Source organism: Oryctolagus cuniculus, chromosome 15, assembly GCF_051225735.1.
Source record: "Oryctolagus cuniculus isolate XC-2025 breed Fujian yellow rabbit chromosome 15, ASM5122573v1, whole genome shotgun sequence".
In the NCBI taxonomy this organism is placed as follows: domain Eukaryota; kingdom Metazoa; phylum Chordata; class Mammalia; order Lagomorpha; family Leporidae; genus Oryctolagus; species Oryctolagus cuniculus.
The window spans coordinates 51,522,535-51,547,384 of record NC_142881.1 but is presented as its reverse complement, the minus strand read 5'-3'; the positions used below and the strand labels follow the sequence as shown (position 1 = coordinate 51,547,384).

Below are 24,850 nucleotides of genomic sequence, written 5' to 3'. Positions count from 1 at the left end.
TCTTTTTATCATTAATCAGAGAATGTCAGACAAAGGTAGACTCGATGTACACCACTGGATGCCAATACTCTAAACAATCTGTCCCCAGTATTATTTTTGGTATCAAGTCTGTCTTACTACCACCTTTTTAAATATAAACTTAGAATCCTCATTAAAATAATTCTTTCTTTGAGAGACAGACGGGCAGAAGCAAGCTCCCATCTGCTGGTTCACCTCCCCAAATGCCTGCAGTGGTTGGAGCTGGGCCAGGCTGCAGGCGGCAGCCAGGAACTCAGAGCACGTCTCCCACATCTCCCACATGGCTGGCAGGAATCCAGTTACTTCAATCATCGCTCCTGCCTCCCAGGATCTGCAATAGCAGGAATCTAGAATTGGGACTTGAACCCGGGCACTCAGACGTGGGGGACACTGAGATACGGGGTGCAGGCATCTCACCGACTGGGTGAACTCCCACCGCCACCCATCTAGGGCACTTTTGATTCTTCAAGAGCTCAGGTATAGGCCACTCAGCTCATGAGGCCCTTGCTGTGGAGTGAGATACTGTGGCTAGCAAAGGAAGGGATTAGAGGGCAGGGATTCAGGGAGAATTTTCTGTTTTATGGAAAATTATCTTTTCAGACAAGAGTCCTCTCTTCCAGAGGCAAGACTGGTCATTCCCAAGGGTCCTGGCAGGAAGCGACAAGTCACTGTGTCCAGGCCAATAGAGCAAGTCGGTGTTGACTTCCTGGCATTGTAAGGATTCTGGCTCCTTGCCCCAGCTTCTGGCAGAAAGTGATTTCTCAGAATTGTCTGTTTCTCCAGGGATGTTCATGTGTTTTAAGATGAGGAGTTGTGAAGTGAGCACAGAGCCATCCTGGAAGGAGCTCATTTCAGCCAGAGCAGCCCATTCGCATTCAGTAAACTTCTGAATTTTACTCTTCTGTAAGCAAAGAGAAAGCGATGTAAGCACTGTGCCGATAGAAGAGGAGGAAGGAAATATCACCTGTAAGCCTACTACAAAGCGGAGCAGTTTGTTTTATTTTTTCATCTTCTGACTTCACGTTTACATACTCTTATTTATTATATAGTGTTACTAATAATGAATATAATGATAAAACTAGTGTTTGTTTATTTGGAAGGCATGCATTAATCTTTGTAAGATGAACATGAGGTATATCATCATGATGTCCATTTTGCAGATCAGAATATGGAAATGTAGAGTCTATCCAAGTTTATACTACCAGCAAGCGATGGGTTTAAATTCTGGCAATTCTGGATATTTCTTTTTGACTATTCTCTTGTTTTAAACTTTGCATACAGGCAAACCAACACATTAGAATACAAAAATTTTGTTATTATTGTAAAGAAACTATTAGTATTCAACTTGAAAGTCAGATATTGGTTTTAAGAGCACTCAGAGAAAAAGCTGAACATTGAAGCTTTTAACATGCATGTAAATTAACCATATTCAAATCTAGCATCTTCATTTCTCCCTTGTTCTACTTAGAGTTTAAAATAGTTTTGCATATAATATATATATATGATATATTTCGTGTAGGTACTGCTGGTGGAGACTGTCTTATTAGTAACTATAGACAATGGTAATGATTAGGCATCATTTGTTCACTCATTCATTTGTTCAATAAAGAACTATGTCAGTTGATCTCTGTTGAATTTCTTTTCCTAAGGTACTCAGGAACTCTTCTCTCAAAATTCGGTTACATAGGGTGCTAATTGATGATATATTTAAGGGCAAAAAAATTGTTCTTCAGACTGAGAAACTTTGATTAAAGACAGGAATACTTTACTATCTAATGTGCATTGTGAATTTAAAATTTGTAACTTTTCAAAAATGTATTTTCCATGATGTATTTTTATAACTTTTTTTCTAGATGATTTGAGAGACTAGATTTTCACTGCCCTTTTGGGAAATACTGGTCTAGATTTACTTCTTCGTGGACACCAATATTAATTTTTCTGCTTCTCTTTTTGAACTGTACTTGAGTTGCTGTGTGATGTTTATCAGTATTGTCCTATTCTAAGTTGAAGAGTACAAAAATAAAAAAAGATACTTGAAAAACCATTAATAAATACAATTTATAAACCTAATTTAAGATAAAAACAAATATCTTAGGATGTAAAAGTTAAAATCGTTGACTTTCTTACACCTTACCAAATAAGGGAATTTTTCTGGGATATTCTTGGTTGTTAACTATAATCAACTGTATCAACTGATTGCTTTCATCAGATGTACACCACCTAGAACAGTTTTGGCCCTTGCTATTGAGTTGCTGAGAATTCTTATTTCTTTTCTGTGGACATTCTTGAGTAGTTGCATTTATTGAACACATGTGTTATTTCATTTTATTTTCAAAGGGCCCATATGATTTCATGTATTTGTCTAAATCCTGTTTGAATATTGAAAGCATTGCACTTCCCTTTTGCAAATGGACCAGTGGGAACATTCACTTGAGACAAGTGTGCTCCTTGACTGGAATACCAGGATTCATTACCAGACCCAGCGAGTAAAATGGGTCAGTGCAAACCGACAACCTTCAGATCTGTGGAACTAAGGATTGAATATGGACTGAGTTTGAGCAGTCTCAATAAACAGAAAAACAGACCTCAATCTGTGGTGGCTAAACAATGAACACAGTATAGAGGTCCATGTCTCAAACCCTCAAACCTACCCAGTGTATGTTTAGAAACATATAAGTACTGCATATCCATATGTTCAAGGGCTTAGTATTTCTAAACTTCTGTTAGCCCATAGAATTAAGTCTAAGATCACATTATGATTTGAACAAGATTTGGATCCTGAAGGCAGGCAGATGTTTAAACCCTGAGATCTTAAGTTGATGGTAAGAAGAGGGTAGAAACTTACCACAGTTCCTGTGTTTAGTGGATGTGCCCTCAGCAGGTACTTCTACAGGGAGGGTTGGTTATAAAACCTGATTGGGACCCAGCTTGTCTCTGCTTCCCGGCTCACTGTGTGGCCCTTCCACCTTCCACTCCCTACTCTACCATAGCCACCCTAATCAGAATCACCTGGTCTTGGATTTGAACCTCCCAAAGTATGAGCTAAAAACATGTTTCTCCTTATTTAGTTAGTATTCTCAGGTATTTCATTGTAGTAACAAAGAGCTAATAAAGAACTCATTAAGCTTTTATTCAGTTGATTTAAATAATATTTGGAGAAAATAAAATTGCAAAGAAACTGAAATGTTTTACTTTGAAACTCAATTTGGATTTCTCAAATATGAATATAAAAATTAAAGGTATGATAATCAATACAGGCGCGTCCATTCCCTCTCATTTATAAGAGGGAAACTGTAAGCTGGTGAGTCTGGTTCCAAGAGCATTTTGAGGATCCAGGTATTTACAGGCACTTAGGTGGTATGTTAGTTTGGTTAGATGCAAAACTGGTTAGCATTCCACAATACAGTATAACCGGGAATGCTGAGGTATCTTTGTCCTCTGGACAGAGTGCGTAAACGTGCAAGTTACCATGTAACTCGACATGGGTAAGATCTAATCCACTGTGCTTAGCTAAGTCAAGCACAAGGATAATCTCCTAGCCTTTGGGTGGACCTATTAAACAGTATGACACTTAGTATGGCACTGATAGATCATGCTTCCCTACCTCCCCAACCCCGCATTTCTAAGTTTGAAATTTAGAAATTTAAAAAAACATTTAAAAATTTAAAAATACATTTTTGGCGGTTTCGGTCTTAAATTAACTCATCACCTTGTGTACTTTGCACTAAAAGCCACCATCTCAGTTGCTTCTGGGAGTGGACACATTAAAAAGGGGGGGGGGGAGTGAACCTTACTTCAAAATTCAAATAAGCATCTTTCACAGATGACTGTTCATTCCATATCAAGGTCAACGTGACCAGAGAAAGGAGCCACGGAAAGAGGGCAGGACACACATCCCCAGGGGCATGAAGCCACTAGGGGCTGGCAGCTTTCCCCTCCTCCAGCAGGGCTACCTTCCTTCCAGGGGGTGGTGTTTGTCCATTCTGTCTCTCCACCCTTTGTGAGGGTGCAGCTCAGGCGGGCGGCTGGGGCGGAGCAAGCCCCACCCCCTTTCAAGTGCCCTAGTCACCAGCTAATGCCTGTAATAAATAAATGCTCCACTTGCCCTGTGTGGGCTCATTCACAGCTCTGTCCTCCCGGGCTGGGCGCTTCCTCTGTGGGTCTGAGATAACGGGGCAGACAGATCGGGAGTGATGCCCCAGTCCTTCTTAACGGCTCTTCTCCTAAGCAATGAAAAGAACACACACAATAAAAACCAAGCAAAACCCCGGCAGCGAAGTCCCCCTCCCCCTCGGCTTTTTCTGAAGGATGGATGCTTCTCGGCGAGCCTCCAGCCCTGGGGATTGGGAGTGGGGGGGGGGTAGCTCAGTCAGACTGGTAGGAGACGTCTGGAGGAAAGCAGGTCTCCGGGGGTATTTCAGCACCTAGGCAGAAACAGGAGGACGTCGCCGGCCGGCCCCGGGGTGGGGGTGGCTGGCCCAGAGAGCCGTGCAGCGAAGGCTGGCTAGGCTGGGGGCGCGCGGGAACTCTCCAGGTGCCCCTCGCTGCCAGCCGGGGTCTCGGTCGCGCCGCCGCCGCGCCCCGCCCAGCTCGGTCCCCGCACCCTCGCGGGCTGCCGGGCTTTGTGGTTCGCCTGTGCAGCTGGGCCCCTGCTGGGGGTGTCGTTACGAGCATGTGCAGACAGCAGCCCAAGGTAGAGCGTGCCGGGCGAGCCCTGAGACTTGCCTTGCAATGCCATGTTTGTGTATGCGCTCTAACTCCCGGAGAGCAATCAGGGAGACGGCTCCCCGGCCAGACTTGGCTGATGTTTTCTTGTTTCTGTTTCAGCCTTCAGGATAATTCCTTCAGCAGCACCGCTGTAACAGAGTAAGTGATTCTTGCCATTAAAATTAGACTTGCATGCCTTTTCTGCGGAAGCAACTAGCGTGAAGGTATCCTCCACCGTCTCCAGCAGCTCTTCCTATTAGATGCATTGTCTCCCGTAATCGGGCTGTGAACACGGCGCGAGACGTGCTGACTGATGGGGCCCAGAAATCTTTGCAGGTTGAAATCAGCGTTTTAGCAGCTGCAGGAGAGAGATGAAAACCAGCTGATTGCTTGTGGGAGCTCAGTGCTCCGAGATAGGTGTTCTTGGAGCTCAGATATTGAGAAAGATCTATTTGGCATGTCAGAAAGGAAGCTTTGTTGCTTTTTTGCCAACATTGGTGTCAATGCTCGTGGAGTGCACGCTGTATACATTAACTGCAAATAGGAGATGGATGTGAAATGACTTGAGTTTAATTCCAGCATGCGGATGAAACAGGCTAAACTTATCCTTGCTCTCTCTCTCTTCTACAGATTAAGACACAGTAGAGTAAACTTTTCTCGCATGCCCTTTGTCATTCTTGGCTTCTAGGCACAGAGATCTGGCTATAGGAGGAATGAGTCATCTGGTCCTATGGTTAAAGCTGTAGATTAGGGCAACTGACACCATTAAAAGATCAAATGAAGGAGTGTGCTGTTCTCAAGGCCAGCAGGCACCGTATTTGTTCTGTTAGATAGTTAAGGTTCATAGTTTTCATTCTTGTCCCTTCGTCAATGTTTTCCTAATATTATACTATATAACTTAAGAAGTAAAAGGTAGTATATTTTGCTAATACTATATTTAATGTGTAGTTTGTATTATATATATATATGTATGAAGTACATACATGTCATCTTCCTCTAAGCGAATTCATGATGTTTATGTTTACTTCCGGGACCTTTGGCAGAAGTCCCTCTAAACAACTGTTCAGGGAAAAGGCATGTGTACAGTTGTATAATCAACTACATTTAAAAGCAAATGTTGCAAGGTTGATAGAGGAAGCACAACTAACTTGGGAGCTGTTTGCTGAAGTTCTCTAAAACAGCGAATAAATAAAGAAATGGGTATCACTGGATCTCCCAGTCCTACTACTGTCTCAATGCCTTGGTGACGGAAGAGCAGGTCTCTCCAGTGCTCTCACACCCTCTTGTTTCCCATTTCTTTTGTTTCTCTGTTTGGGTTGCTGCTGTCTTGGTGTCTAGCACTGAGCTCACCTAAGAGGAGCTGCTTAAAAGCAAACACTAGGGTTGATTCCAGCTGAGGTGGTATGAAATACTCATTTGGACCTGCAGCCATTAATTGCTTGGTAACCTGTGCTGCAACTTTGCTTTTTTAAAAGCCTGAGAGAAGTGGAGAGATGTATGCCCAAATCTCCAGGCCAAACGTGGGGCCTTGACGTCCTGACTCAGGTGCATAGGTACTGCTCTTCTCCTTTTGCTCTGCTTACAAACACCAAGAGCTCACTTGGCCTGATTGTCAGGAGCCCTGTTTTGCTAAGTACCCAGAGACAGTTACAGGCATAGCAGCTTAAAATGGAGACACTTAGTTCCAGATGACACATAGCTTTTTGTTTTTTTGGTAAAGGTTTTACGGTTAAATGCTGGAGAGAATGTGGTATCTTGTTTTTGGACACTCCCCAAGAAGTTTGGATTGCATAAGATCATGTTGTTACTTTCAGAGAAGTGATAGTGATTTATTTTAAAAGGCTGTAAGTGATAATTGGGATGCCATCTGGCTAATATAAAAATCTAAGGAGCATATTGAAAGCATGCAAGGTGGAACACTGCACAGATTGGGGTCACTTAAAACCAATCATTGGCTAACTTGAAATTCTCCCTCAGTAATCTGAACCATGCTCCTTGGTTCTCTAGGGCATGACCCCACAGCAGTAGGACCAGGGTCCCTTATCCAGAGACAGAGACGTATCAGGGACTTAGTCAACGTCTGGGTATGGGCTTAGACTACACGGAGGAGATGTTTTTCTGTCTTACATGTTCTGGATATCAGAAAAGTTCCTCTTCCTCCTGGGCCCACCACACTCCCACTTCCTCCTACTCACACCCACTTATTTTCTTTCGTGTCCGACATTCCACCTAGAGATAACATCTTTTGGATTAAGTGTGCTAGTAGTGAACCTTCTTAAAATGGAGGTGTAAAAGTCTGCACTCCTGGGAGGTAGATTCAAGTTGTCAGTAGCACTTTTATAGGGACTGCTTCATCACGTATTCCATTCTGACAGGGTTGCACTGGGCCAACTGAGGGTCTTAAGAGTCAACAGGAAGTGGAATTGTGAAGGATTCAGGGACACATTTTAGTCTCTTCTTGGCTTTGCCCAGGAAAGGCCCTGTCTGTGCTGCTCTGCACCAACTCGATTTCTCCTCCTCCTCCTCCTTTTCTTCCTCTTCTTCCTCCTCCTCTTCTCCTCCTCCTTCTCCTTCATATAAAGCTTTTACTTAATGAATACAAATTGCACAGGTATGGCTTTAGGAATATAGCAGTTCTTCCCCCCATACCCAATTTCAACATCAGAAAGGCCTTGACCTTTTCTTCTCTCTATCTGATGCACTTTTTCATTTATCTTGCCATGACTATTTCCCTTGTGGCCCTGGCTAACTTGCTGTTGGAAATGAAGCCTGCCTTGTAATAATTCTGATTGGTTATCAGCAAAGCAGAAGTTCTCAAAACCAACTGATCATCAGTACCAGCTGGAGAAAAGACTTGGACTTGTGAAAAGCACATTCTCCCGTACTTCATCTCAAAGTGGGAACCCAGAAGAGGTGATTGTGTTGTGGTCAGCCAAGTTGAGTTTTAGAAATCTTTAGGTCAGTATTGAACATTTAGTTAAAATAATACTAGAATTGAAGGTAAGTGGGCAATCTGGTTTAAGCATTCACATGGCTGGGCCCTGCCCTCTGAGAGTTTGTAGGACTGGAGTCTGCTATCTCAGTCAGGTATTCTAAGTGGAGGTCATGCCAGTGGTACTGGGGCCACTTTTTATTTATTTATTTATTTTATTTTTTGACAGGCAGAGTGGACAGTGTGAGAGAGAGAGACAGAGAGAAAGGTCTTCCTTTACCATTGGTTCACCCTTTAATGGCCGCTGCGGCTGGCGCACTCTGCTGATCGGAAGGCAGGAGCCAGGTGCTTCTTCCTGGTCTCCCATGGGGTACAGGGACCAAGCACTTGGGCCATCCTCCATTGCCTTCCCAGGCCACAGCAGAGAGCTGGCCTGGAAGAGGAGCAACCGGGACAGAATCCAGCGCCCTGACCGGGACTAGAACCCAGGGTGCCGGCACCGCAGGCGGAGGATTAGCCTATTGAGGCGTGGTGCCAGCCAATGGGGCTGCTTTTGGAGAGATACCATGGGAAGCTGTACTTCTACAACTTTTCCCACAGCGAGCATGATCTGACAGGGTGAATGGAAAATCCCTTTGTAGAATGACTACATTTCATTCCACAGCCATTCCACAGCCTTCTTAGTCAGAAAAAGATTTTCTAATGGGCATTTCTCCCACCACCACTCTTCAAAAAATGGCATTCTCACCCTCTTAGGAATAGTCTCAGGGCCTTGTGTAGTGGAACAGAAACAACCCAGGCCTCACAGCTTTAGGACTGAGAATTTATGTAATATCTTAGCCTCTGTATGAAGGTAATTTCTACCACACAACATTGTCAGGCTGAATTGAGATCATGTGCAAGAGCAGGTGAGCCGGGGCAGGCACTGTGGTGTAGTTAATCCACAGTCTGTAGTGCCTGCATCCCACATGGGCATTGGTTCAAGACCCGGCTGCTGCACTTCCAATGCAGCTCCCTGCTAACCTGCCTGGGAAAGCAGTGGAAGATGGCCCAAGTGCTTGGGTCCCTGCACCCACATGGGAGACTTAGAATAAGCTCCTGGCTTCTGGCTTCTGGCTTCAGCCCGGCCCACCCCTAGCCATTTTGACCATTTGGAAAGTGAGCCAGAAGATGGAAGATCTTTCTCTGTGTTTCCTTCTCTCTCTCAAATTCTGCCATTCAAATGGATAAATAAGTCTAAAATAAATAAATAAACAAACAAACAGGTGAGCTGTGAGATGTTGTAAAACTTTTTATTTGTGGTTGCTGGAGGGTATAAAAGACCAAATAGGAAAAAAAAAAAAAACCTCTAAACAGTTCACAAAGAGATGATTAAAAGACAAATTATCCATTTCTTGTTTGGGGCAAGCATATATTAAGAACTGTAAGACTTGGGTTCTGTGTTGTGGTATAGCGGGTAAAGCTACCTTGATGTCAGCATCCCATATGGATGCGAGTTGGAGTCCCAGCTACTCCACATCTGATCTAGTTCCCTGGGAGCCTGTCGCTCCCCCTCTTCATGGAGGAACGACACAGGACCCTGCGCTGTTCTTTCGTCTGCTCGGCCCTCCCCGGGTTTGCTGCTGGTTCTTCCCGGGTTGGCTGCCATCCCTTCCACCTCCGTGGAAGGGCGGTTCCCCCTGGCCACTTTCCCCACTTCCGCAGGGGAGCGGCACACCGCCGGCCGGCTCTCTCGGGGGCTGCACAGGTGTTCCCCTTAGATGTTCCTGGTGCACGTTGTCTCTCTCCTCCTTTATAGTCCTCCTCCGCCAATCCTAACTCGGCTGCCCACACGCCGAGTACGCCGCTCTCCTCCAATCAGGAGCAGGTCCTGCAGTTTATTGGTTGAACTGGAGGCAGCTGTGTAGAAGCTGTTTCCCTTCTCAGCGCCATATTGTGGGAAAGCAGATGCATAGAATAAGTCTCAATTCCAGTAACTCAGTCTAGTCCGAGTTGCTCCCAGTTGCTCCCCACAGGAACCTACCTGGGAAAGCAGTGGAAAGTGGCCCAAGAGTTGGGCCCCTGCACCTTACGCAGGAGACTCAGAAGAAGCTTCTGGCTCCTGAACTCAGCCTGGCCCAGCCCTGGCTGTTTCCACCATTTGGGGAATGAAACAGTGGATGGAAGGCCCCTCTCTCTCTCTCTCTCTCTCTCTCTCCACCCCCCATATAACTCTGACTCGCAAATAAATTAAAAAAAAAAAGATTTTAGTTGAAAAGATTCTAGTTGATAAAAACTACAGAGGAACATGTTTAATAGAGGTTTCTTTCACTTTTAAAAAACTATAAACAGCCATAAGAAAAACATTCTATATCGCAGTCTAGTGCACACACATATGCAATTTAAATCAGTTCCATGAAATAATTAACTCTTATTCTGCTGCTGTTTTCTACTTTCTCTAACACTATCAAAATCATACTTGTAACTAGTATCTAATTTCAAGACTTAATAATAGGTCACAGTGTACAGTTTGAAAAATACTGCAATAGAAGATGACCAATTTTGAACATCTAAGAGAGAGACCATTAAAATGATTGGTCTTAAAAGTCTGGTATAGGACTCTCTGTAGGAACAGCATGCTACACCCCAGGTCAGTTGGCTACTTGCTCTGAAGTGATTTTCTTCTAACAGCGGGGATATCTGGATATGGGTTCCGACTGTGGAGTCCAGTGTTAGTAGAATAGATGGTCCTATCAAAGCAGATGACACTTAGCTGAACTAGGACTTGTATATGTTTGTACCATCTAAGCCAGTTAGGAGACCTATTTCAATTGCTGTGTCTGTAAGCTTAGAATTGTGTTTCCTTGAGTTGCAAATACGGTTGTTCAGTAGACATGAAAATTGGATCAATTAATTAGGTCCAGCCTCACACATTGGAATGTATCTGCAGTTCTGTATGCTCTGGTGCCAAGTCTCTATTTTTAACTGATTAGTCTTATAGGAGAAAGATTAATGAATCTAATGAGGGGAGAAAAAATAAAGTTCCTGCCAAATCCCCAAACAATAGGTATTGTTGAACTCCAGGGTCGAAGATCTAGTTAAGACCTTGTTCTTTGGAAGCAATGATTCTACATTTCTGTTCTTCATTGATTTTTCTACTTTGCTATTGGAAAACATCTTTAGTCATATTAATAAGCCCAGGTGGATCTATCAGGTAAATATGGCTAATGGAAGAGAACAAGGTGATACTTATGAATTTAATCATTGCTCTCCATGAGATGGACAGAGTGGACTACTGGCAGCTGAAAACATGAGACGCAAGGAAATTTTGTTCATGCTGTTAAAAGAAACATTAAGTCCACCAATTTGTTTTTTAATTGCCACAGGGAACAAAATATTTCATCATGTGGAGAGTGTTAGGGTCTGTATGTAGCTTTTGTTTAATTCACTACAAAACAATAATTTAAAAAGAAATTCTGGGGCTGACATTGTGGCATAGCAGGTAAAGCTGCTGCCTGGGATGCTAGCATATCATATGGGTTCAACTCCCAGCTGCTCCACTTCTGATATGGCTCCCTGCTAATAGCCTGGGAAAAGCATTGGATGGTGACCCAAGTCCTTGGATCTCTGAATCCACATGGGAGACCTGGATGAATCTTCTGGCTCCTGGCTTCCCCCTAGCCCAGCCCTAGCTGTTCAGCCATTCCTTCTGTGAATTTATTATACAACATTATCAGGGAGGAATGTTTTAAAATCCTAAGTTATTTCCTAGAGTATAAATGTCATATTATGATTTTATTTCTGCATATAGGTATTTATTTGCTTATTTATTTTTGTTTACTCATTACATTGTGAATTTCTCAAAGTACAGATCTTTGTAAAATTAGTGTCCTTTAGAATTAGTGCTACTCAAAGTGTGGGTCTCTAAATTGTTTGTAACTTGCCTGAGACAAGAAGAGAACTAGGGAGTAAGCATTTAATAACTTTAACAGTTGGCCAGCATTGTGGCAATGTTATGCCACCACTTGCAACACCAGCATCCCATATTGGAGTGCTGGTTCAAGTCCTGGTTGCTCTGTTTCTTACCTAGCTCTCTGCTAACGCACCTGGGAAAGCAGTGGATGATGGCCCATGTGGAAGATAAGGATGGAGTTCCTGGCTTCAGCCTGGCCCAGCCCTGGCTGTTGCAGTCATTTGGGGAGTGAACCAGAGGATGAAGATCTCTTTCTTTTCCCATCCCTGCCTTCAAATAAATAAATCTTTAAAAAAAAAACCTTAACAGGAATCTGATATTTATGTGACATTTTAATCAGAGTATTTGTCCTTACTGGTCAGTTTGAGAAGCACAGCTCCAAAGCTTAATGTAGTACTTGGGAGGCAATAAATGCTCAATAAATGCTTGTTAAATTATTTCAGTTCAATAAATACTTAGTAAGTGCTTGCTAAATTATTCAGCCTGGTGAAAAAAACAGAGTTAATGTTTCAAATTGAGTGTCTGCTCTAGGATAGCAGTGTACAGTACAGCATTGCAGTAGTGCATCTTGACATGGAAATTACAGTAGTTTTTATTCATGGAATTAGTTACTAAATAAAAAGGTCTCAGATGTATGAAGGATTACAGAGCAGTTTGAGACAAGATATAGTTGATTACCAAAACCCCAGAATGAAGAGTAAATTTTTATGCATTAAGGGTAAAGTAGGAATATGGCATGTGAATGAATTTGGCAGGGAAGTTTCATGGAGCTGGTGGGACCTGACTTAGGCAGTGAAGGATGAGTAGGAATTCAAGATGTAAAAAGCATTGCAGGCTAGGGTGAGGCAGGGTGTGGACGGCTGAGAACAGGAACAAAGGCTCCCTTCTGCACGAGAGTGAGAGAATGGTGTAGATTCCTGGAGAGGTTTCAATATGGACGAACCAAGACTTCTTCATAAGGTTAACCGAGAAATTTAGTAAAAAGTAATCCTTTCCTTTTAACAAGGTCAAGGAAGGCCAAGGCCAAAGGAATAAGCCATTGGATGTAGGTTGGGATATTTTTGACTGTCAGTAAGCTGATGTAGTGTGGGACTGCCTGAAGCAGAGAGAATGCAAGGTGACAGGTAGTGGAATCACGGTTGAGCCAACAACAATCTACCAACCTTAATGCCTGATTCCCCTCCAACGCTGTGAGTTCTTGGGCCCTGCTACGACATTGTTAGCTGAGGTGATGCAGAGGAGTAGAAGCAAAGAAGGAGAGTCATAGCTGGTTCTGAGCTTTTAAGCTCACATAATATGATGGCACCAATACCATGACCTGGCAGGCATGATGGGAATCAGAGCTGGTTTTGGAGAGAGCAGTGTGGATTGTTTTGTCTTTTTAGTTTCCCACACTCATCTCGAGATAATTCTAGGTTATTGTTGCAATGCTATGGCAGGCAGCTGCATATGATATGTTTTCTGTTTCCTCTCTACAGGTGTGAAGAAGACACAGTCTCTCTACATGAAGAGCACACTGATTGCTCCAGCCTCAGGTATGGCCCACATTTGCTTGGTTCTTATTTGTGAAAGACAGAAGCCATCTGGGTCGGGGGGCTCATCCTTGAATTCTGTTCTTTTCTCTTCTAATGATTTGTTCTTGTGTATCATCTCTTCTACCAGATTTTAAGCTCTTGAGGGAAGTTTTGTCCACTTATGGATATCCCTGTCAGTACCTAGGACAACTTCTTATATATGGAGAATGTCAACAAATGCCTATTACATCAAACATTGATTAGCCTATTTCAGTGTTTCTGTCATGTGACTTGTTGATGAGGTTCTAGATTATTCACCAAACATGTTATTGAGTGGCTGGAGTATGGTGTAGGATATTAAAAGGTTTGTGGTAGGGAGGCAAGACCTTCACAGTTAACCATTCCTGTACATTTACTTTGTCCCAAAGTCTCATGCATATTTTATTATTTAAGCAGTAAGGATGCTGATGTTTAGCTTCTCACACTGGAGGTGACACAACTGAGGCTCAGAGAGAGGGAAGTTCCTCCAGAATAGCATAGCACCCCCTAGGAGGCGGAATTTGGAGTGAGGTTTGTCTGATCATCAAGTCCATGTTTGGTAACACACATTTCTTGAAAGATTATTTCCTGTGCCAGAAACCAGTTAAAATTTGAATTGGGAATTCAGTCTGCTGGAGGAGACAGGCAAGAATGTAAATGTTGATGCTATGGGGCATTAGTGCTATTATGGTAAACAGAGGATGCTCTTAAAGCACCAAATAACCCAGAGAGGTTTCTGAGATGGATTTTTGAAGACAACTACACATAGTCATGACACAAATTTTTTTTTTCTGATGAGATCTATGGCCAACAAAATGGTGATGCCATAAAGCAACTTACTGGAAAGTCAACAGAAGGTAGACAAAATAGTTTGAATTGAAGGAAACAGTCACAGTTCAGGATGGTGGGAACCGAGAGCCAAGTAGGGGTAAACTCAAGGGGTGATGAGCAGGGAAGTGCTAGTGATAAACAAAGTCTGGATTTCAGAAGGTTTGTGTGCCACGCTAAGGGGTTTGGAATTTGTCCTGGAGATATTGCAGAAACTAAAAAGGACCCTGGTTTTAATTTGGAAGTAACCACTTGTGCCAGAGAGTAACAATAACTTTCACTTGGCTAGTTTTCCATGATGGATAATTCACATAGTCTGTAAAATATCTGCAAAGTAGAGATTATATCCGTTTTGTAGATGAGGACTGTGGAGGAAGTGGTGTAGCCCAGGCTACACAACTAATAAGTTGGGAGATCTTTGAGACACTTTTCAGGATAGCATGCGTATTCTCACGATTTTCTTCCAGTAAATGGTGGCCTAAGCCTGTGCTTCTCGGTTTGGGGGAGCCTGTGGAAGCAGCACTGTTTTAGAAAGACATTTTTGAGGATGACTTCCCTAGGCAGGTTTTACATTTGTATAATGGGGGAGGGTGCTGTTTGGCTGCCTCCTCCTTTGCCCTGCCTTCCAAGTGAAGGACAGAACCATTTATAAAATGTTTATAAAATCTGGGCCACAGTGAAAACATGATATAAAAACAAAATTCAGGTATTGATTTGGGAACAAGTCTGTTAAGAATTTTATATTTGGAAAACTCCTGCCTCTCCTCCATTCGTGAATGTTCTGAGGTCCTACTTGAACGAAGACCCTGAAGGTAACTAGAGGCAGCTGTTTTGCCTTTGGTTTTTCATGCAGGAACATAAAGCAGATGAGTATAACTTGTGTATGCTCAAAGAAGTACACTTCCAATAAATAGTTTGGCTTCCAAATCATGGTTTGATATTAATAAATCTGTTTGTGACTTAGAAAAAAGTTTAAATTTGTCACTGAGTTCAAGGGAAGACTATTACCATTATCAGTAGCATTGATTTACTTTTTCAGTTTCTAACACTGAAGAATTATTTTACTTGTAGTTTTATCAGATTCTTCTTAGGAGTCAGCCCTAAGTTTGCCCTGAGACTTACATTGAGCTGTTTGACATAGTTTTGTCACCTCTTGCCCAGCTATGCCCAAGTCACACTCCAGACCTCCTAAACTGATGCTTGCTTTGGTATTTTCCCAGAGAGTAACTGAATCGCATTCCCCAGTGAGATTCATTAGTGAACGTAATTTTGCTTCTAATTGTTAAATGTTGTCTTGACCAGTGAACAGGGTAGCCCCTCCTTTGCGGGTGATGCCTCTTGGCTTGCTATGTCCTTGAGCAGCAAGGAACGACATCCCAGCTGACTGTGCTGGTCTCGTTTGTGTTTCTGTGTGCTTCTGGTAAGGGAGCAGGAGGGAGAAGCAACACTGGGAAGCAGCCACTCCTAATGCACTACAGGATCTGCTGCCGACGTCTGCTACGACATTGGTCCCACAAAGGGCAGGCCTTTGATATAAAGAGTGAAGGGCCCATTTCTTAGGTTCTTGTTTCTGGAAAATAATGTGTGCCAAAAATGTTGCTAGATGCCCTGAACATACAGCGGCTGTTGCTTTTTTTGGGGGGGGGGGGGGGGGGAGGGGCGGGGCGGTGGGCCGTGGGGGGCGTGTCTTCTTACTTAGTCTTTCCTGCTGCAGAGATGAAAACAATAAGGAGAATTACCCCGACGCCGAGGCACGCGTAGAGGAGCACGTGCCGCCCCTGCGTGAGGCCCAGCAGCGTATAGAGCAGGCCCTGCTTCTCGACGGCGTTTTGCGACCCGGCATGGGCAACTTCAAGTCCCGGAAGCCTAAATCCATCCTGAAGGGAGAGAGTGGGAGGAGCCACGGAGAAAGTCAGGTGAGGTCTCCGATCCTGAGCGGTGTTCAGATATTTCAGTCGCATGTTTTGCTGGAGGACGTTTAGTGTGATGCCTACACCGCCGGCCTGGGACTCTTACAGGTTAAAAGTTGTGTGCTATGGCAGGACAGTAATGTAGTGCGCATTCAAACAGGTATTTTTTAAGTGGTAGACTTTGATTTAAAGGAACAGCTCTGCTGCTTTGGGTGGGAGGTGGGAAAGAAACTGTCTTCATCCAGGACAGTGTAAATCTTGCCCCAAATTTGGGGAATCTGCTCAGCAAGATCCAAAGTCTCCGTTTACACGGAACCATTCTTCGTGGGCTACAGTTTAACCGGCTTGAATAAACACTAACTGTGTATCTGTATTTTTATGCGTGTGCAATATCTGGTTCGGGGGGCGGGCAGCATTTGAATGAGGGGTGAACATTTTGCACAGAGGTTAGAGGCACCCTTTGGGATTCCTGCATCCCATATCAGAGTGCCTGTTTGAGTCAAGGTTACTCTGCTTCTGATCTAGCTTCCTGCTAATGCAACCTGGTGGGCCCCACGTGATGACTCAAGTACGTGGGTCCCTGCCACCCACATGGGAAACCCAGATTGAGCTCAGCGTTGTTTAGCCCTTAGCTATTGTGGGCATTTGGAGAATGAACAGTGGATTGAAGACCCCCCCCCCCCACTTTCATAAACAATGAAAAAAAGAAATTTATCAATTATTTGAGTGTTTGAAGTTTCTGCTCTAAATTAACATTTTTTAAATTTAAAAAAGTTTGCTTGTATAGGAGTATAGTAAAAATGTATTTCCTTAAATCTTAAAACCCCTTGTATAACTTATGGTGCTTTTAGAAAATATTAGATGAATATAATTTATACTGATCTTTGTATGAGGTCAGTATTCCCAACATTGAGTTTTTATTTTAATTCACCTAACATAGCTTTTGGGACATGGATGTTTCATACTGTTAACTTTGTTTTTTTGTTAGCATTTAGATACCAACTTTAAAAATCAAGTGGGAGACTCTGAGTGTAATAGGTTAATTATGTGAAACCTCTAAGTCCCGTTCTATTTGGCAAATGGGCAACACTTGGTCTTCTTATGAGAACAACTTTGGGAAGTTGATTTGAACTCGGGATTGTGTATTTTGCCTTGTGACTTTATTTCCCTTCTTCCTTGGCATCGTGACCTCTTATAGAGTCAGTTAATTTTGCAGTGAGGTGAAAATACCCTTTGCATTCCTGAAACTGTTATGATGATCTTCAGCTGAGTGTAACTCATTAGCGAGAAAGAACATGAGGTACAACTTGCATCATGTTAAGCTTGAGCCCCTGACTATTTGCTAGTTGTTCTCCAGCGCGGGTGCGATAGGAAGAGCTTCCTGGGGTGGCAGAGGTCCCTAAAGGGCTCCTGGCAGACTCCTACTGATCCTCGGGAGGCTCTGATCTCGAATGTCCCTACCAGCGGTCACCTGTGACATTGTGGCCTCAAGGGTGACCATCCATCTCTCCTTAGCCTACCCTCTTCCTTCTGATGCAGTCATAGGGTGCTAATGGGACAGGTAAATCCCAGCATATTGCTTATACACAGAAAGATTTTCAGGAGAGAGAGAGATGTGTGTAAAATCTTTACTCATAAAACAGTTTTGGAATCTCAGACTTCAGCTGAAACGCCCAGTGGAATTTAGGTGGGCTGCCCTATCTGATTCAGTGAGCTTGCTTCTCAAAATACAACATTCCAGGCAAGATTTTAGATGTAGAATGCATTTTCCCCAGTTAGATCCCAGTTAGAAGGGAGGAAGATGATCATTGAATGTATGTAAATACCTATTGTCCCCTACAAGTGTAAGGACACTTGAGTTTCAGAACTATGACAATCAGAGAAAGATATCATTTTAAAATGTTTCATTTAAGGTTACATAAGCAGTGTCTACTAAATTCTTATGGGTTACAGACAGTTGAGTTAGAAAGAGAAGGGACTTCTTACATAATCAGAAAATAGAATATTAACACAACAGTATATTATACAAATACAATAAAATATCCTTTATTTGTCCATTTAGTCTTTGTAATTAATTCTTGTTCCTTTGATCTTGGGTTAGTGGTGTCATAAAACCATCTCCGTCTCCACTGAAGTTTTGCAAATCCCGGCTCAACCCACTGGTGTCATCAAATGCCTGAACCCCAGGGTTTGCTCTTTGAGTGTCACTTGCTTAAGGTATCTAGTCCTTTACCATGATGCCCTGGGGAGTCCTCTTTGTTGAAGATGTAGAACCTGGCCTAAACCTGAATAAAATCTCAGGCAACCATTTAAGGAAAACAGTATCTATAGATGACAGAGACTGAAATGTCTGTGATTAATCTGCTACTCAATTTTAAAATGTGAAAGGTCTCATGAGTGTTCAGGATAAGGCATAATGTGACATGCAAAAAAGGAAGAAGATTTAAAATCATTCTCCAAAAATGAGGCAGGATAATGACGAAACCTATTTTCAAGGAAGTCCAGGAATATTGTGACTTGATAAAGATGGGAATATTGTTTTTATGGGGAGAGGGAGAAATCCTCAGTATATGATACAATCCTAAAAGAATATATCAAGAATACCAAGTAAAAAGATCATTCAAGTCTGTAATAAATCCGTGTTTTTATTAAATTTTGTAGACAAGTCTAATATACACTCCTGATTGAAAACCCATGGCTTAAAAAAGGTAAGGGTAGGGACAAGTAAATATTTAAAATAATAAACACAGTTATCATTGGTAACACTTCAGGGTTGTCTGCTGTCAGACAAAACTTCACTAGGACTTGAACGAATATAGGGAGAATGTTGGAGAACTGTTTCATAAGAATTTTGGTCACAGGGTAAGTGTTGCATTCATTGGGTTTACAGTGCAGTGTGGCAGAGCGGTTGTGTTTGTAATGCCAGCTTTATTTGGCAAATTTGAGCTTATTGTGCTGCTACAAATCATGCCTAGTGCTTGTTGCACTCATCAAGACACTGAGTTCTAATTGTTTGTTTTGAGAATGTGATTCCCCAAAAGCACCTATGAAGAGCCAGTGGGCTGTCGCTCCCCCTCTTCGTGGAGGAACGACACAGGACCCTGCGCTGTTCTTTCGTCTGCTCGGCCCTCCCCGGGTTTGCTGCTGGTTCTTCCCGGGTTGGCTACTATCCCTTCCACCTCCGTGGAAGGGCAGTTCCCCCTGGCCACATTCCCCACTTCCGCAGGGGAGCGGCACACCGCCGGCCGGTTCTCTCGGGGGCTGCACAGGTGTTCCCTCAGATGTTCCCCTTAGATGTTCCTGGTGCATGCCGTCTCTCTCCTCCTTTATAGTCCTCCTCCGCCAATCCCAACTCGGCTGCCCACACGCCGAGTACGCTGCTCTCCTCCAATCAGGAGCAAGTCCTACAGTTTATTAGTTGAACTGGAGGCAGCTGTGCGGAAGCTGTTTACTTCTCTCCCAGCGCCATATTGTGGGAGAGCAGATGCATAGAATAAGTCTTAATTTTAGTAACTCAGTCCAGTCCGGATTGCTCCCCACAGATCCCCCTTTCTTTTTATTTTTTGGCGTTGATACGCGCCTGTCTTCGGTGTCCCGCGGCACACACTCGCTCTACTTGCTAGAGTTGCCACAGGCTCTTACAAGTCCTATCCATCAGGCAAACCGAATCCGGGTCCTCTCTTTGCCATGTTGTGAGGAGGTTTTTAGGCGCTGATGCGTGCCTGTGTTCGGTGCCCTGCAGCACATGCTCTGGTCGAGCCTGCAGGGGCTTACAAAACCTATCAGGCAAACCGAATCCAAGCCTTCTCATTGCCGTATTGTGGGGGAGACTTATTAGTGTTGGTTTGTGCCTATCTTCGGTGACCTGCAGCGCATAAGCTGCTAGCTGCCCGCAGGTGCTCATCGCCTCACTTGATTAGGCAGACCGAATCCAAGCCTTCTAATTGGCATGTTGAGGGGAGGCCTTATTTTTCTCTATTTCTCTATCTCCGGGCATTTCTATTTCTCCCATTTTACTTCTGTCTGCCAACATTCCTATTTCTCTTTTACTTCTAAACTTCTGTTTCTCTTATCCCCGCAGCTTTCCGGCACCTCGCCCCGCCGGCGGGTTCCCGGCTCTGCGCCGCTTCAGCCCGCGCGCCTCTCTCATCTGCGCAGCTTCCCGGCTTTGCGCGGCTCGGCTTCGCGCGCTCCGCGGTCTCCACGCTTAACCCTTTCGCGTCTGAACCACAGCCTCGCGCCAGCGTTCCCTATCTATTCACGCCCCGTGCTCTCTCTGCATGCGGCGGCTTCCGCGAGTAACACAGCGTAGCTCACGTGTCCGCCACTAGCATTCAATCTAAGTTCCCCGGGCTAGCCTGGCGAATTCAACCCAGCGTACGTCTCCGCCCCACGGTTTGGCTTCCCGTCCTTTGCTCCCCGGGCTAATCAGACGGATCCCAACCTGGCTTGCGTCTCAGCTTCTGGTTTCAACTTTTCGCCCCCTATTCCCGGGCTAACTTGAGAACCCCAAAGTGGCTTTCGTGTCCGCCTCGGCCTGCCCCCCGCGGCTTCAATTTCCCTAACATTTTTCTCTACCCGGTATGTTTCCCCAAACTTTCCTCCAACGATATTCCTCCCTCATTTCTCCTGGCCTCTCCCCACAGTCCGCGTCCGAGTCTGTTTGTTCTAGCTTTCACTTTCGCTTTTGCCCTTAGAGATTTCTCCCAGCTTCCCCCTGTAGTCCGTATCTGAATCTATGCCTAGGCTTTCAATAGCTTCTTCCGGCACCCTTTTCGTCCGGCTTTTCCCTAGGCTGTTTGCTAGTCTCTCTCTCCGGTATTTTCCCAGTTCTTCCCGTTTCTTCCCTCCTAAGTTTCATATCCGTCCTAAGTTTCCTATCCGAGTCACTTCTTCCCTCCTAAGTTTCCTATCCGACCTAGGTTTCCTAATCCGAGTCACGGCACCATTATGTCGCTCCCCCTCTTCGTGGAGGAACGACACAGGACCCTGCGCTGTTCTTTCGTCTGCTTGGCCCTCCCCGGGTTTGCTGCTGGTTCTTCCCGGGTTGGCTACTATCCCTTCCACCTCCGTGGAAGGGCAGTTCCCCCTGGCCACATTCCCCACTTCCGCAGGGGAGCGGCACACCGCCGGCCGGTTCTCTCGGGGGCTGCACAGGTGTTCCCTCAGATGTTCCCCTTAGATGTTCCTGGTGCATGCCGTCTCTCTCCTCCTTTATAGTCCTCCTCCGCCAATCCCAACTCGGCTGCCCACACGCCGAGTACGCTGCTCTCCTCCAATCAGGAGCAAGTCCTACAGTTTATTAGTTGAACTGGAGGCAGCTGTGCGGAAGCTGTTTACTTCTCTCCCAGCGCCATATTGTGGGAGAGCAGATGCATAGAATAAGTCTTAATTTCAGTAACTCAGTCCAGTCCGGATTGCTCCCCACAGTGGGCACAACTTTATAAATGTAAAAATAAGCCTCCCTGAGGGGCTGGCGCTGGGGCACAGTAGGTTGATTCTCTGCCTGTGGTGCCAGCATCCCAGATGGGCGCCGGTTCAAGTCCCTGCTGCTCTTCTTCTGATCCAGCTCTCTGCTATGGCCTGGGAAAGCAGTGGAAGAGGGTCCAAATCCTTGGGCTCCTGTACCCACATGGGAGACTTGGAGGAAGCTCCTGGTTCCTGGCCCTGGATCGGCACAGCTCCGGCTGTTGCAGCCAACTGAGAAGTGAACCAGTGGATGGAAGACCTTTCTCTCTCTGCCTCTCCTTCTCTTTCTGTGTATCTCTGACTTTCAAATAAATAAATAAATCTTTAAAATAAGCCTCCCTGAAACTGAAGAACACCATTGGAGGTGTTGGACTGTTACTGTTTCTAGATTCTCTTTCACAGACTTTGTATGCAGGACTCCGAAGTGGCTCTTCACTCGGATTCTAAGCAGTTAGGAACTGCATGTGTTGGAAGAGAGAAGGAATCAAATGGTTCATTGTTGCAAGTTGACCTAGTGCCCTACCTACTTTCGCCATTTCCGCTGATTAGCCCCTGAGTCAGAATCTGAAGTTTGATTTTTGAGGGTCAGATTCATATCTTTCTTAGGGCAACTTTCTTTTTGGCCTAGAACCATGAGTAGAGTGGTGGTATCTGAGGTTTTGTGTGCATACTTGAATAACTGATTCTAGTTTTTCACCCACTTTGAATGATTTAGAAAAGGGGTGTTTTAGGTGTATTTACTGATCCAACAGAAGACAAGGAACCAGGAAAGCAATTCAAGAATGTCCTAGAAGAAGGTAAGATATTTGGGATCAAGAGAATGTTCACTTGAGCCAGAATCAATTTTTCCTTGAGCTTGTTTATCCCTTTCTTTGACAATGGGCTTTGCAAAAGAGGGACTTGGATGAGGACCATTTAATGGGCTGTCTATTGGTCAGAGCTTAGAGAGGCTATTACTAGAGTTCATTGACATGATGAACTCGAAATTAAATCAAGATACGTGGGGAGGAGTCAAGTGCTAAGTATGAACTCTGCATCAAAGTGGAACGCTGTAGGAAGTTTGCCATTGTGTGGAATGTCTGATTAGGTAGCAACAAACCTTTCTAAAGAGGGCTGATTCAAGTTGCAAATTACATGGTGTAATATTTTGTAGAAAATTAAAAATAATCCTGTGTGTGTTACCATGCAAATCACGGTATTCATCCGACAACCTGATTTGGAGAAGATGAGATTTGACTAAGGGAACCGCCTCCCTGTATTGGACCTCGTAACCGTCTGGAGGGCGTTCATTTTTAGCATGGGTAGATGGAGTCTTGCCTTCTTCACTCCATGCCATCTGTCGTCATGCTGTGCACTGTCCTTCTGTTCCGCCTCTGGTGGCTATTTGAACAGAAGACAAAAAGGAGGAGGCTCTGGAGGGAGCTTTTGTGCTGTGAGCTGTGCGTCGTGGTCAGGCGGCTGAGGGAGACCAGCTGCTGGGTCTGCTGTACATCAGCATCAGGTTTCTTGGCCCCAGTAGATGTGTTAAGTGGCTGGAAAGCACCCAGGTCTGATTGTGAAACTTCGTTTTTATCTTTCCACAGAAATGCAAGTCTTTCAACACTTTGAGACAAAGTAACTTAACTATGAAAGCATTTAATATATTTCTGGTTGGAGGGTCTAGACCTTATTCTTATGTATTAAACCCTAAATTCAAAAGAGGAGAATAGTCATTCTAAAGCCATTTTTTCCCTTAATAAAAGGAACTAAAATTCTGTTTCCAATTCTACTTCATGCACCTTTTTTTTTTTTCTTAAGAAATCGCTGAGCTACTGAGCAACTCCAAGTGATGAGAGAATGAAAACCAGTACAGGTGATTGAATTTGAAATTGAGAGTACTGGAATGGTAAAATGAACTTCAAGTAGAATTTCACCTGCCTTCCGGCAAGAGGAAGACATTTGGGGTCGAATATGCCTTTGAGAGCTTTCTTATTGCACTGTGTCAAGAGCCAAAATTCTTTAACAATTGGCTTTCGTTAGTTAATTGCTTTGACACATTTGTTTGGGCTGCATTATTTCTGATGCATGGTTTTGAAGCTCCAGGGGTAGACATTTACTTGGATTTCTGTTTAAGCATGGGTTTTCTGGAAGAACTGTTAGTGGTCAAGAAGGGTGGTGCTCTGAGTCTGTTTTCCAAGTTCCCTGTCAATCTTTCTGGAGATTCCAGGGGGTGGGGTTTGGAGAAATGGAGGGTCTCTGAAAGTGAGGCCAGTTTGTCAATGTCTGCATGCACTGGTTTCTTGTGGTGTAGCAGATCCTGACTCTCCTCTTTGAATTAACAGGCAGCCTCTGATTAAGATGATGAAGAAAGAAAGTTTTAGACAGGAATCTGAGGGGTTGGCTTTGTGGTACAGCAGTTAAGCCACTGCTTGTGACACTGGTGTCCCATATGGGTGCTGGTTCATTTCCTGGCTCCTCCACTTCCAATCCAGCTCCCTGTTAACATGTCTGGGAAAGCAGCAGAAGATGGCCCAAGGGCTTGGGCCCCTGCCACCCACATAGGAGACCTGGATAGAGTTCCAGGTTCCTGACTTCAGCCTGGCCCAGCCCTTCCTCTCTTTCTGTAACTTTCAAATAAATATTAAGCAAGGAACTTGGGAGGTCTGTTATATAACATTGTCACTTTTTTAAAGATTTATTGATTTATCTGAAAGTCAGAGTTACACACACACACACACAGAGAGAGAGAGAGAGAGAGAGAGATAAGTCTTCCATCCACTGGTTCACTTCCCAGTTGTCTGCAACGGCTGGAGCAGCGCCGATCTGAAGCCAGGAGCCAGGAGCTTCTTCCAGGTCTCCCATGTGGGTGCAGGAGCCCAAGCACTTGGGCCATCTTTTACTGCTTTCCCAGGCCACAGCAGAGAACTGGATCAGAAGAGGAGCAGCCAGGACTAGAACTGGCGCTCATATGGGATGCTGGCACTTCAGGCCAGGGCGTTAACCCACTGCGCCACAGCACTGGCCCCAACATTGTCATTTTTAAAAAATAGAAATATATTCTTTGTATCAGTATTTAAGTTGGGATTTTTTAAATGTTTATTGTCATCTAATTGAAAGGCAAAGTGACAGGGAGGGAGAGATCTCTTTCTTCTGCTGGTTCACTCCCCAAATGCCCAAAACAGCCAGAGCTGAGCCAGACTTAAACCAGGAGCCTGAAAATTTGGGTCTCCTACCTGGTTGGTAGGAGCCCAGGCACTTGAACTATCATCTGCTGCCTCTCCGGATGCACCAGCAGGAGGCTGGATTGGGAAGTGGAGCAGCCGGGACTTGAACTGGCACTCCACAGGGGATGTGGGTGTCCCAGGTGGTGCTTTAGCTTGCTGTACCAAAAGCCTGCCCCAGTGGGAAAGACTCTAGTGTGCTTTTTCACCTGGAAATGATATCTCATGAATATAAAAAGTTGGTAATCAGGTGGAATTTGAGTTCAAAACAGCATTAACTG

The 24,850-nt window shown here is 44.4% G+C and overlaps 1 protein-coding gene and 1 long non-coding RNA gene across 10 annotated transcripts in view; one reads left to right on the top strand and one right to left on the bottom strand.

Moving 5' to 3' along the window:
• Window positions 1-163: 163 nt before the first annotated feature.
• Window positions 164-4,880, bottom strand: LOC149121994 (uncharacterized). Its single transcript, XR_016222202.1, has 3 exons — window positions 4,744-4,880; window positions 4,124-4,241; window positions 164-919 (listed from the first exon to the last, which is right to left on the bottom strand). It is a non-coding gene; the product is annotated as an uncharacterized LOC149121994 (long non-coding RNA).
• FAM13C (family with sequence similarity 13 member C) overlaps window positions 4,237-24,850 on the top strand; it is a 127,657-nt gene continuing 107,043 nt past the window's right edge. For 4 of the 9 annotated variants that reach the window (XM_070057689.2, XM_070057688.2, XM_070057687.2 and 1 more), the window contains exons 1-4: window positions 4,237-4,711; window positions 4,846-4,884; window positions 13,088-13,144; window positions 15,705-15,906. In XM_070057689.2, the coding sequence (XP_069913790.2) occupies window positions 15,832-15,906 (75 nt within the window). In that variant the 5' untranslated portion in view covers window positions 4,237-4,711; window positions 4,846-4,884; window positions 13,088-13,144; window positions 15,705-15,831. Of the gene's footprint in view, window positions 4,712-4,751; window positions 4,885-13,087; window positions 13,145-15,295; window positions 15,411-15,704; window positions 15,907-24,850 lie in introns of those variants that run through there. The other 5 variants (XM_008270111.5, XM_002718478.6, XM_017348765.4 and 2 more) reach the window with 2 other exon arrangements.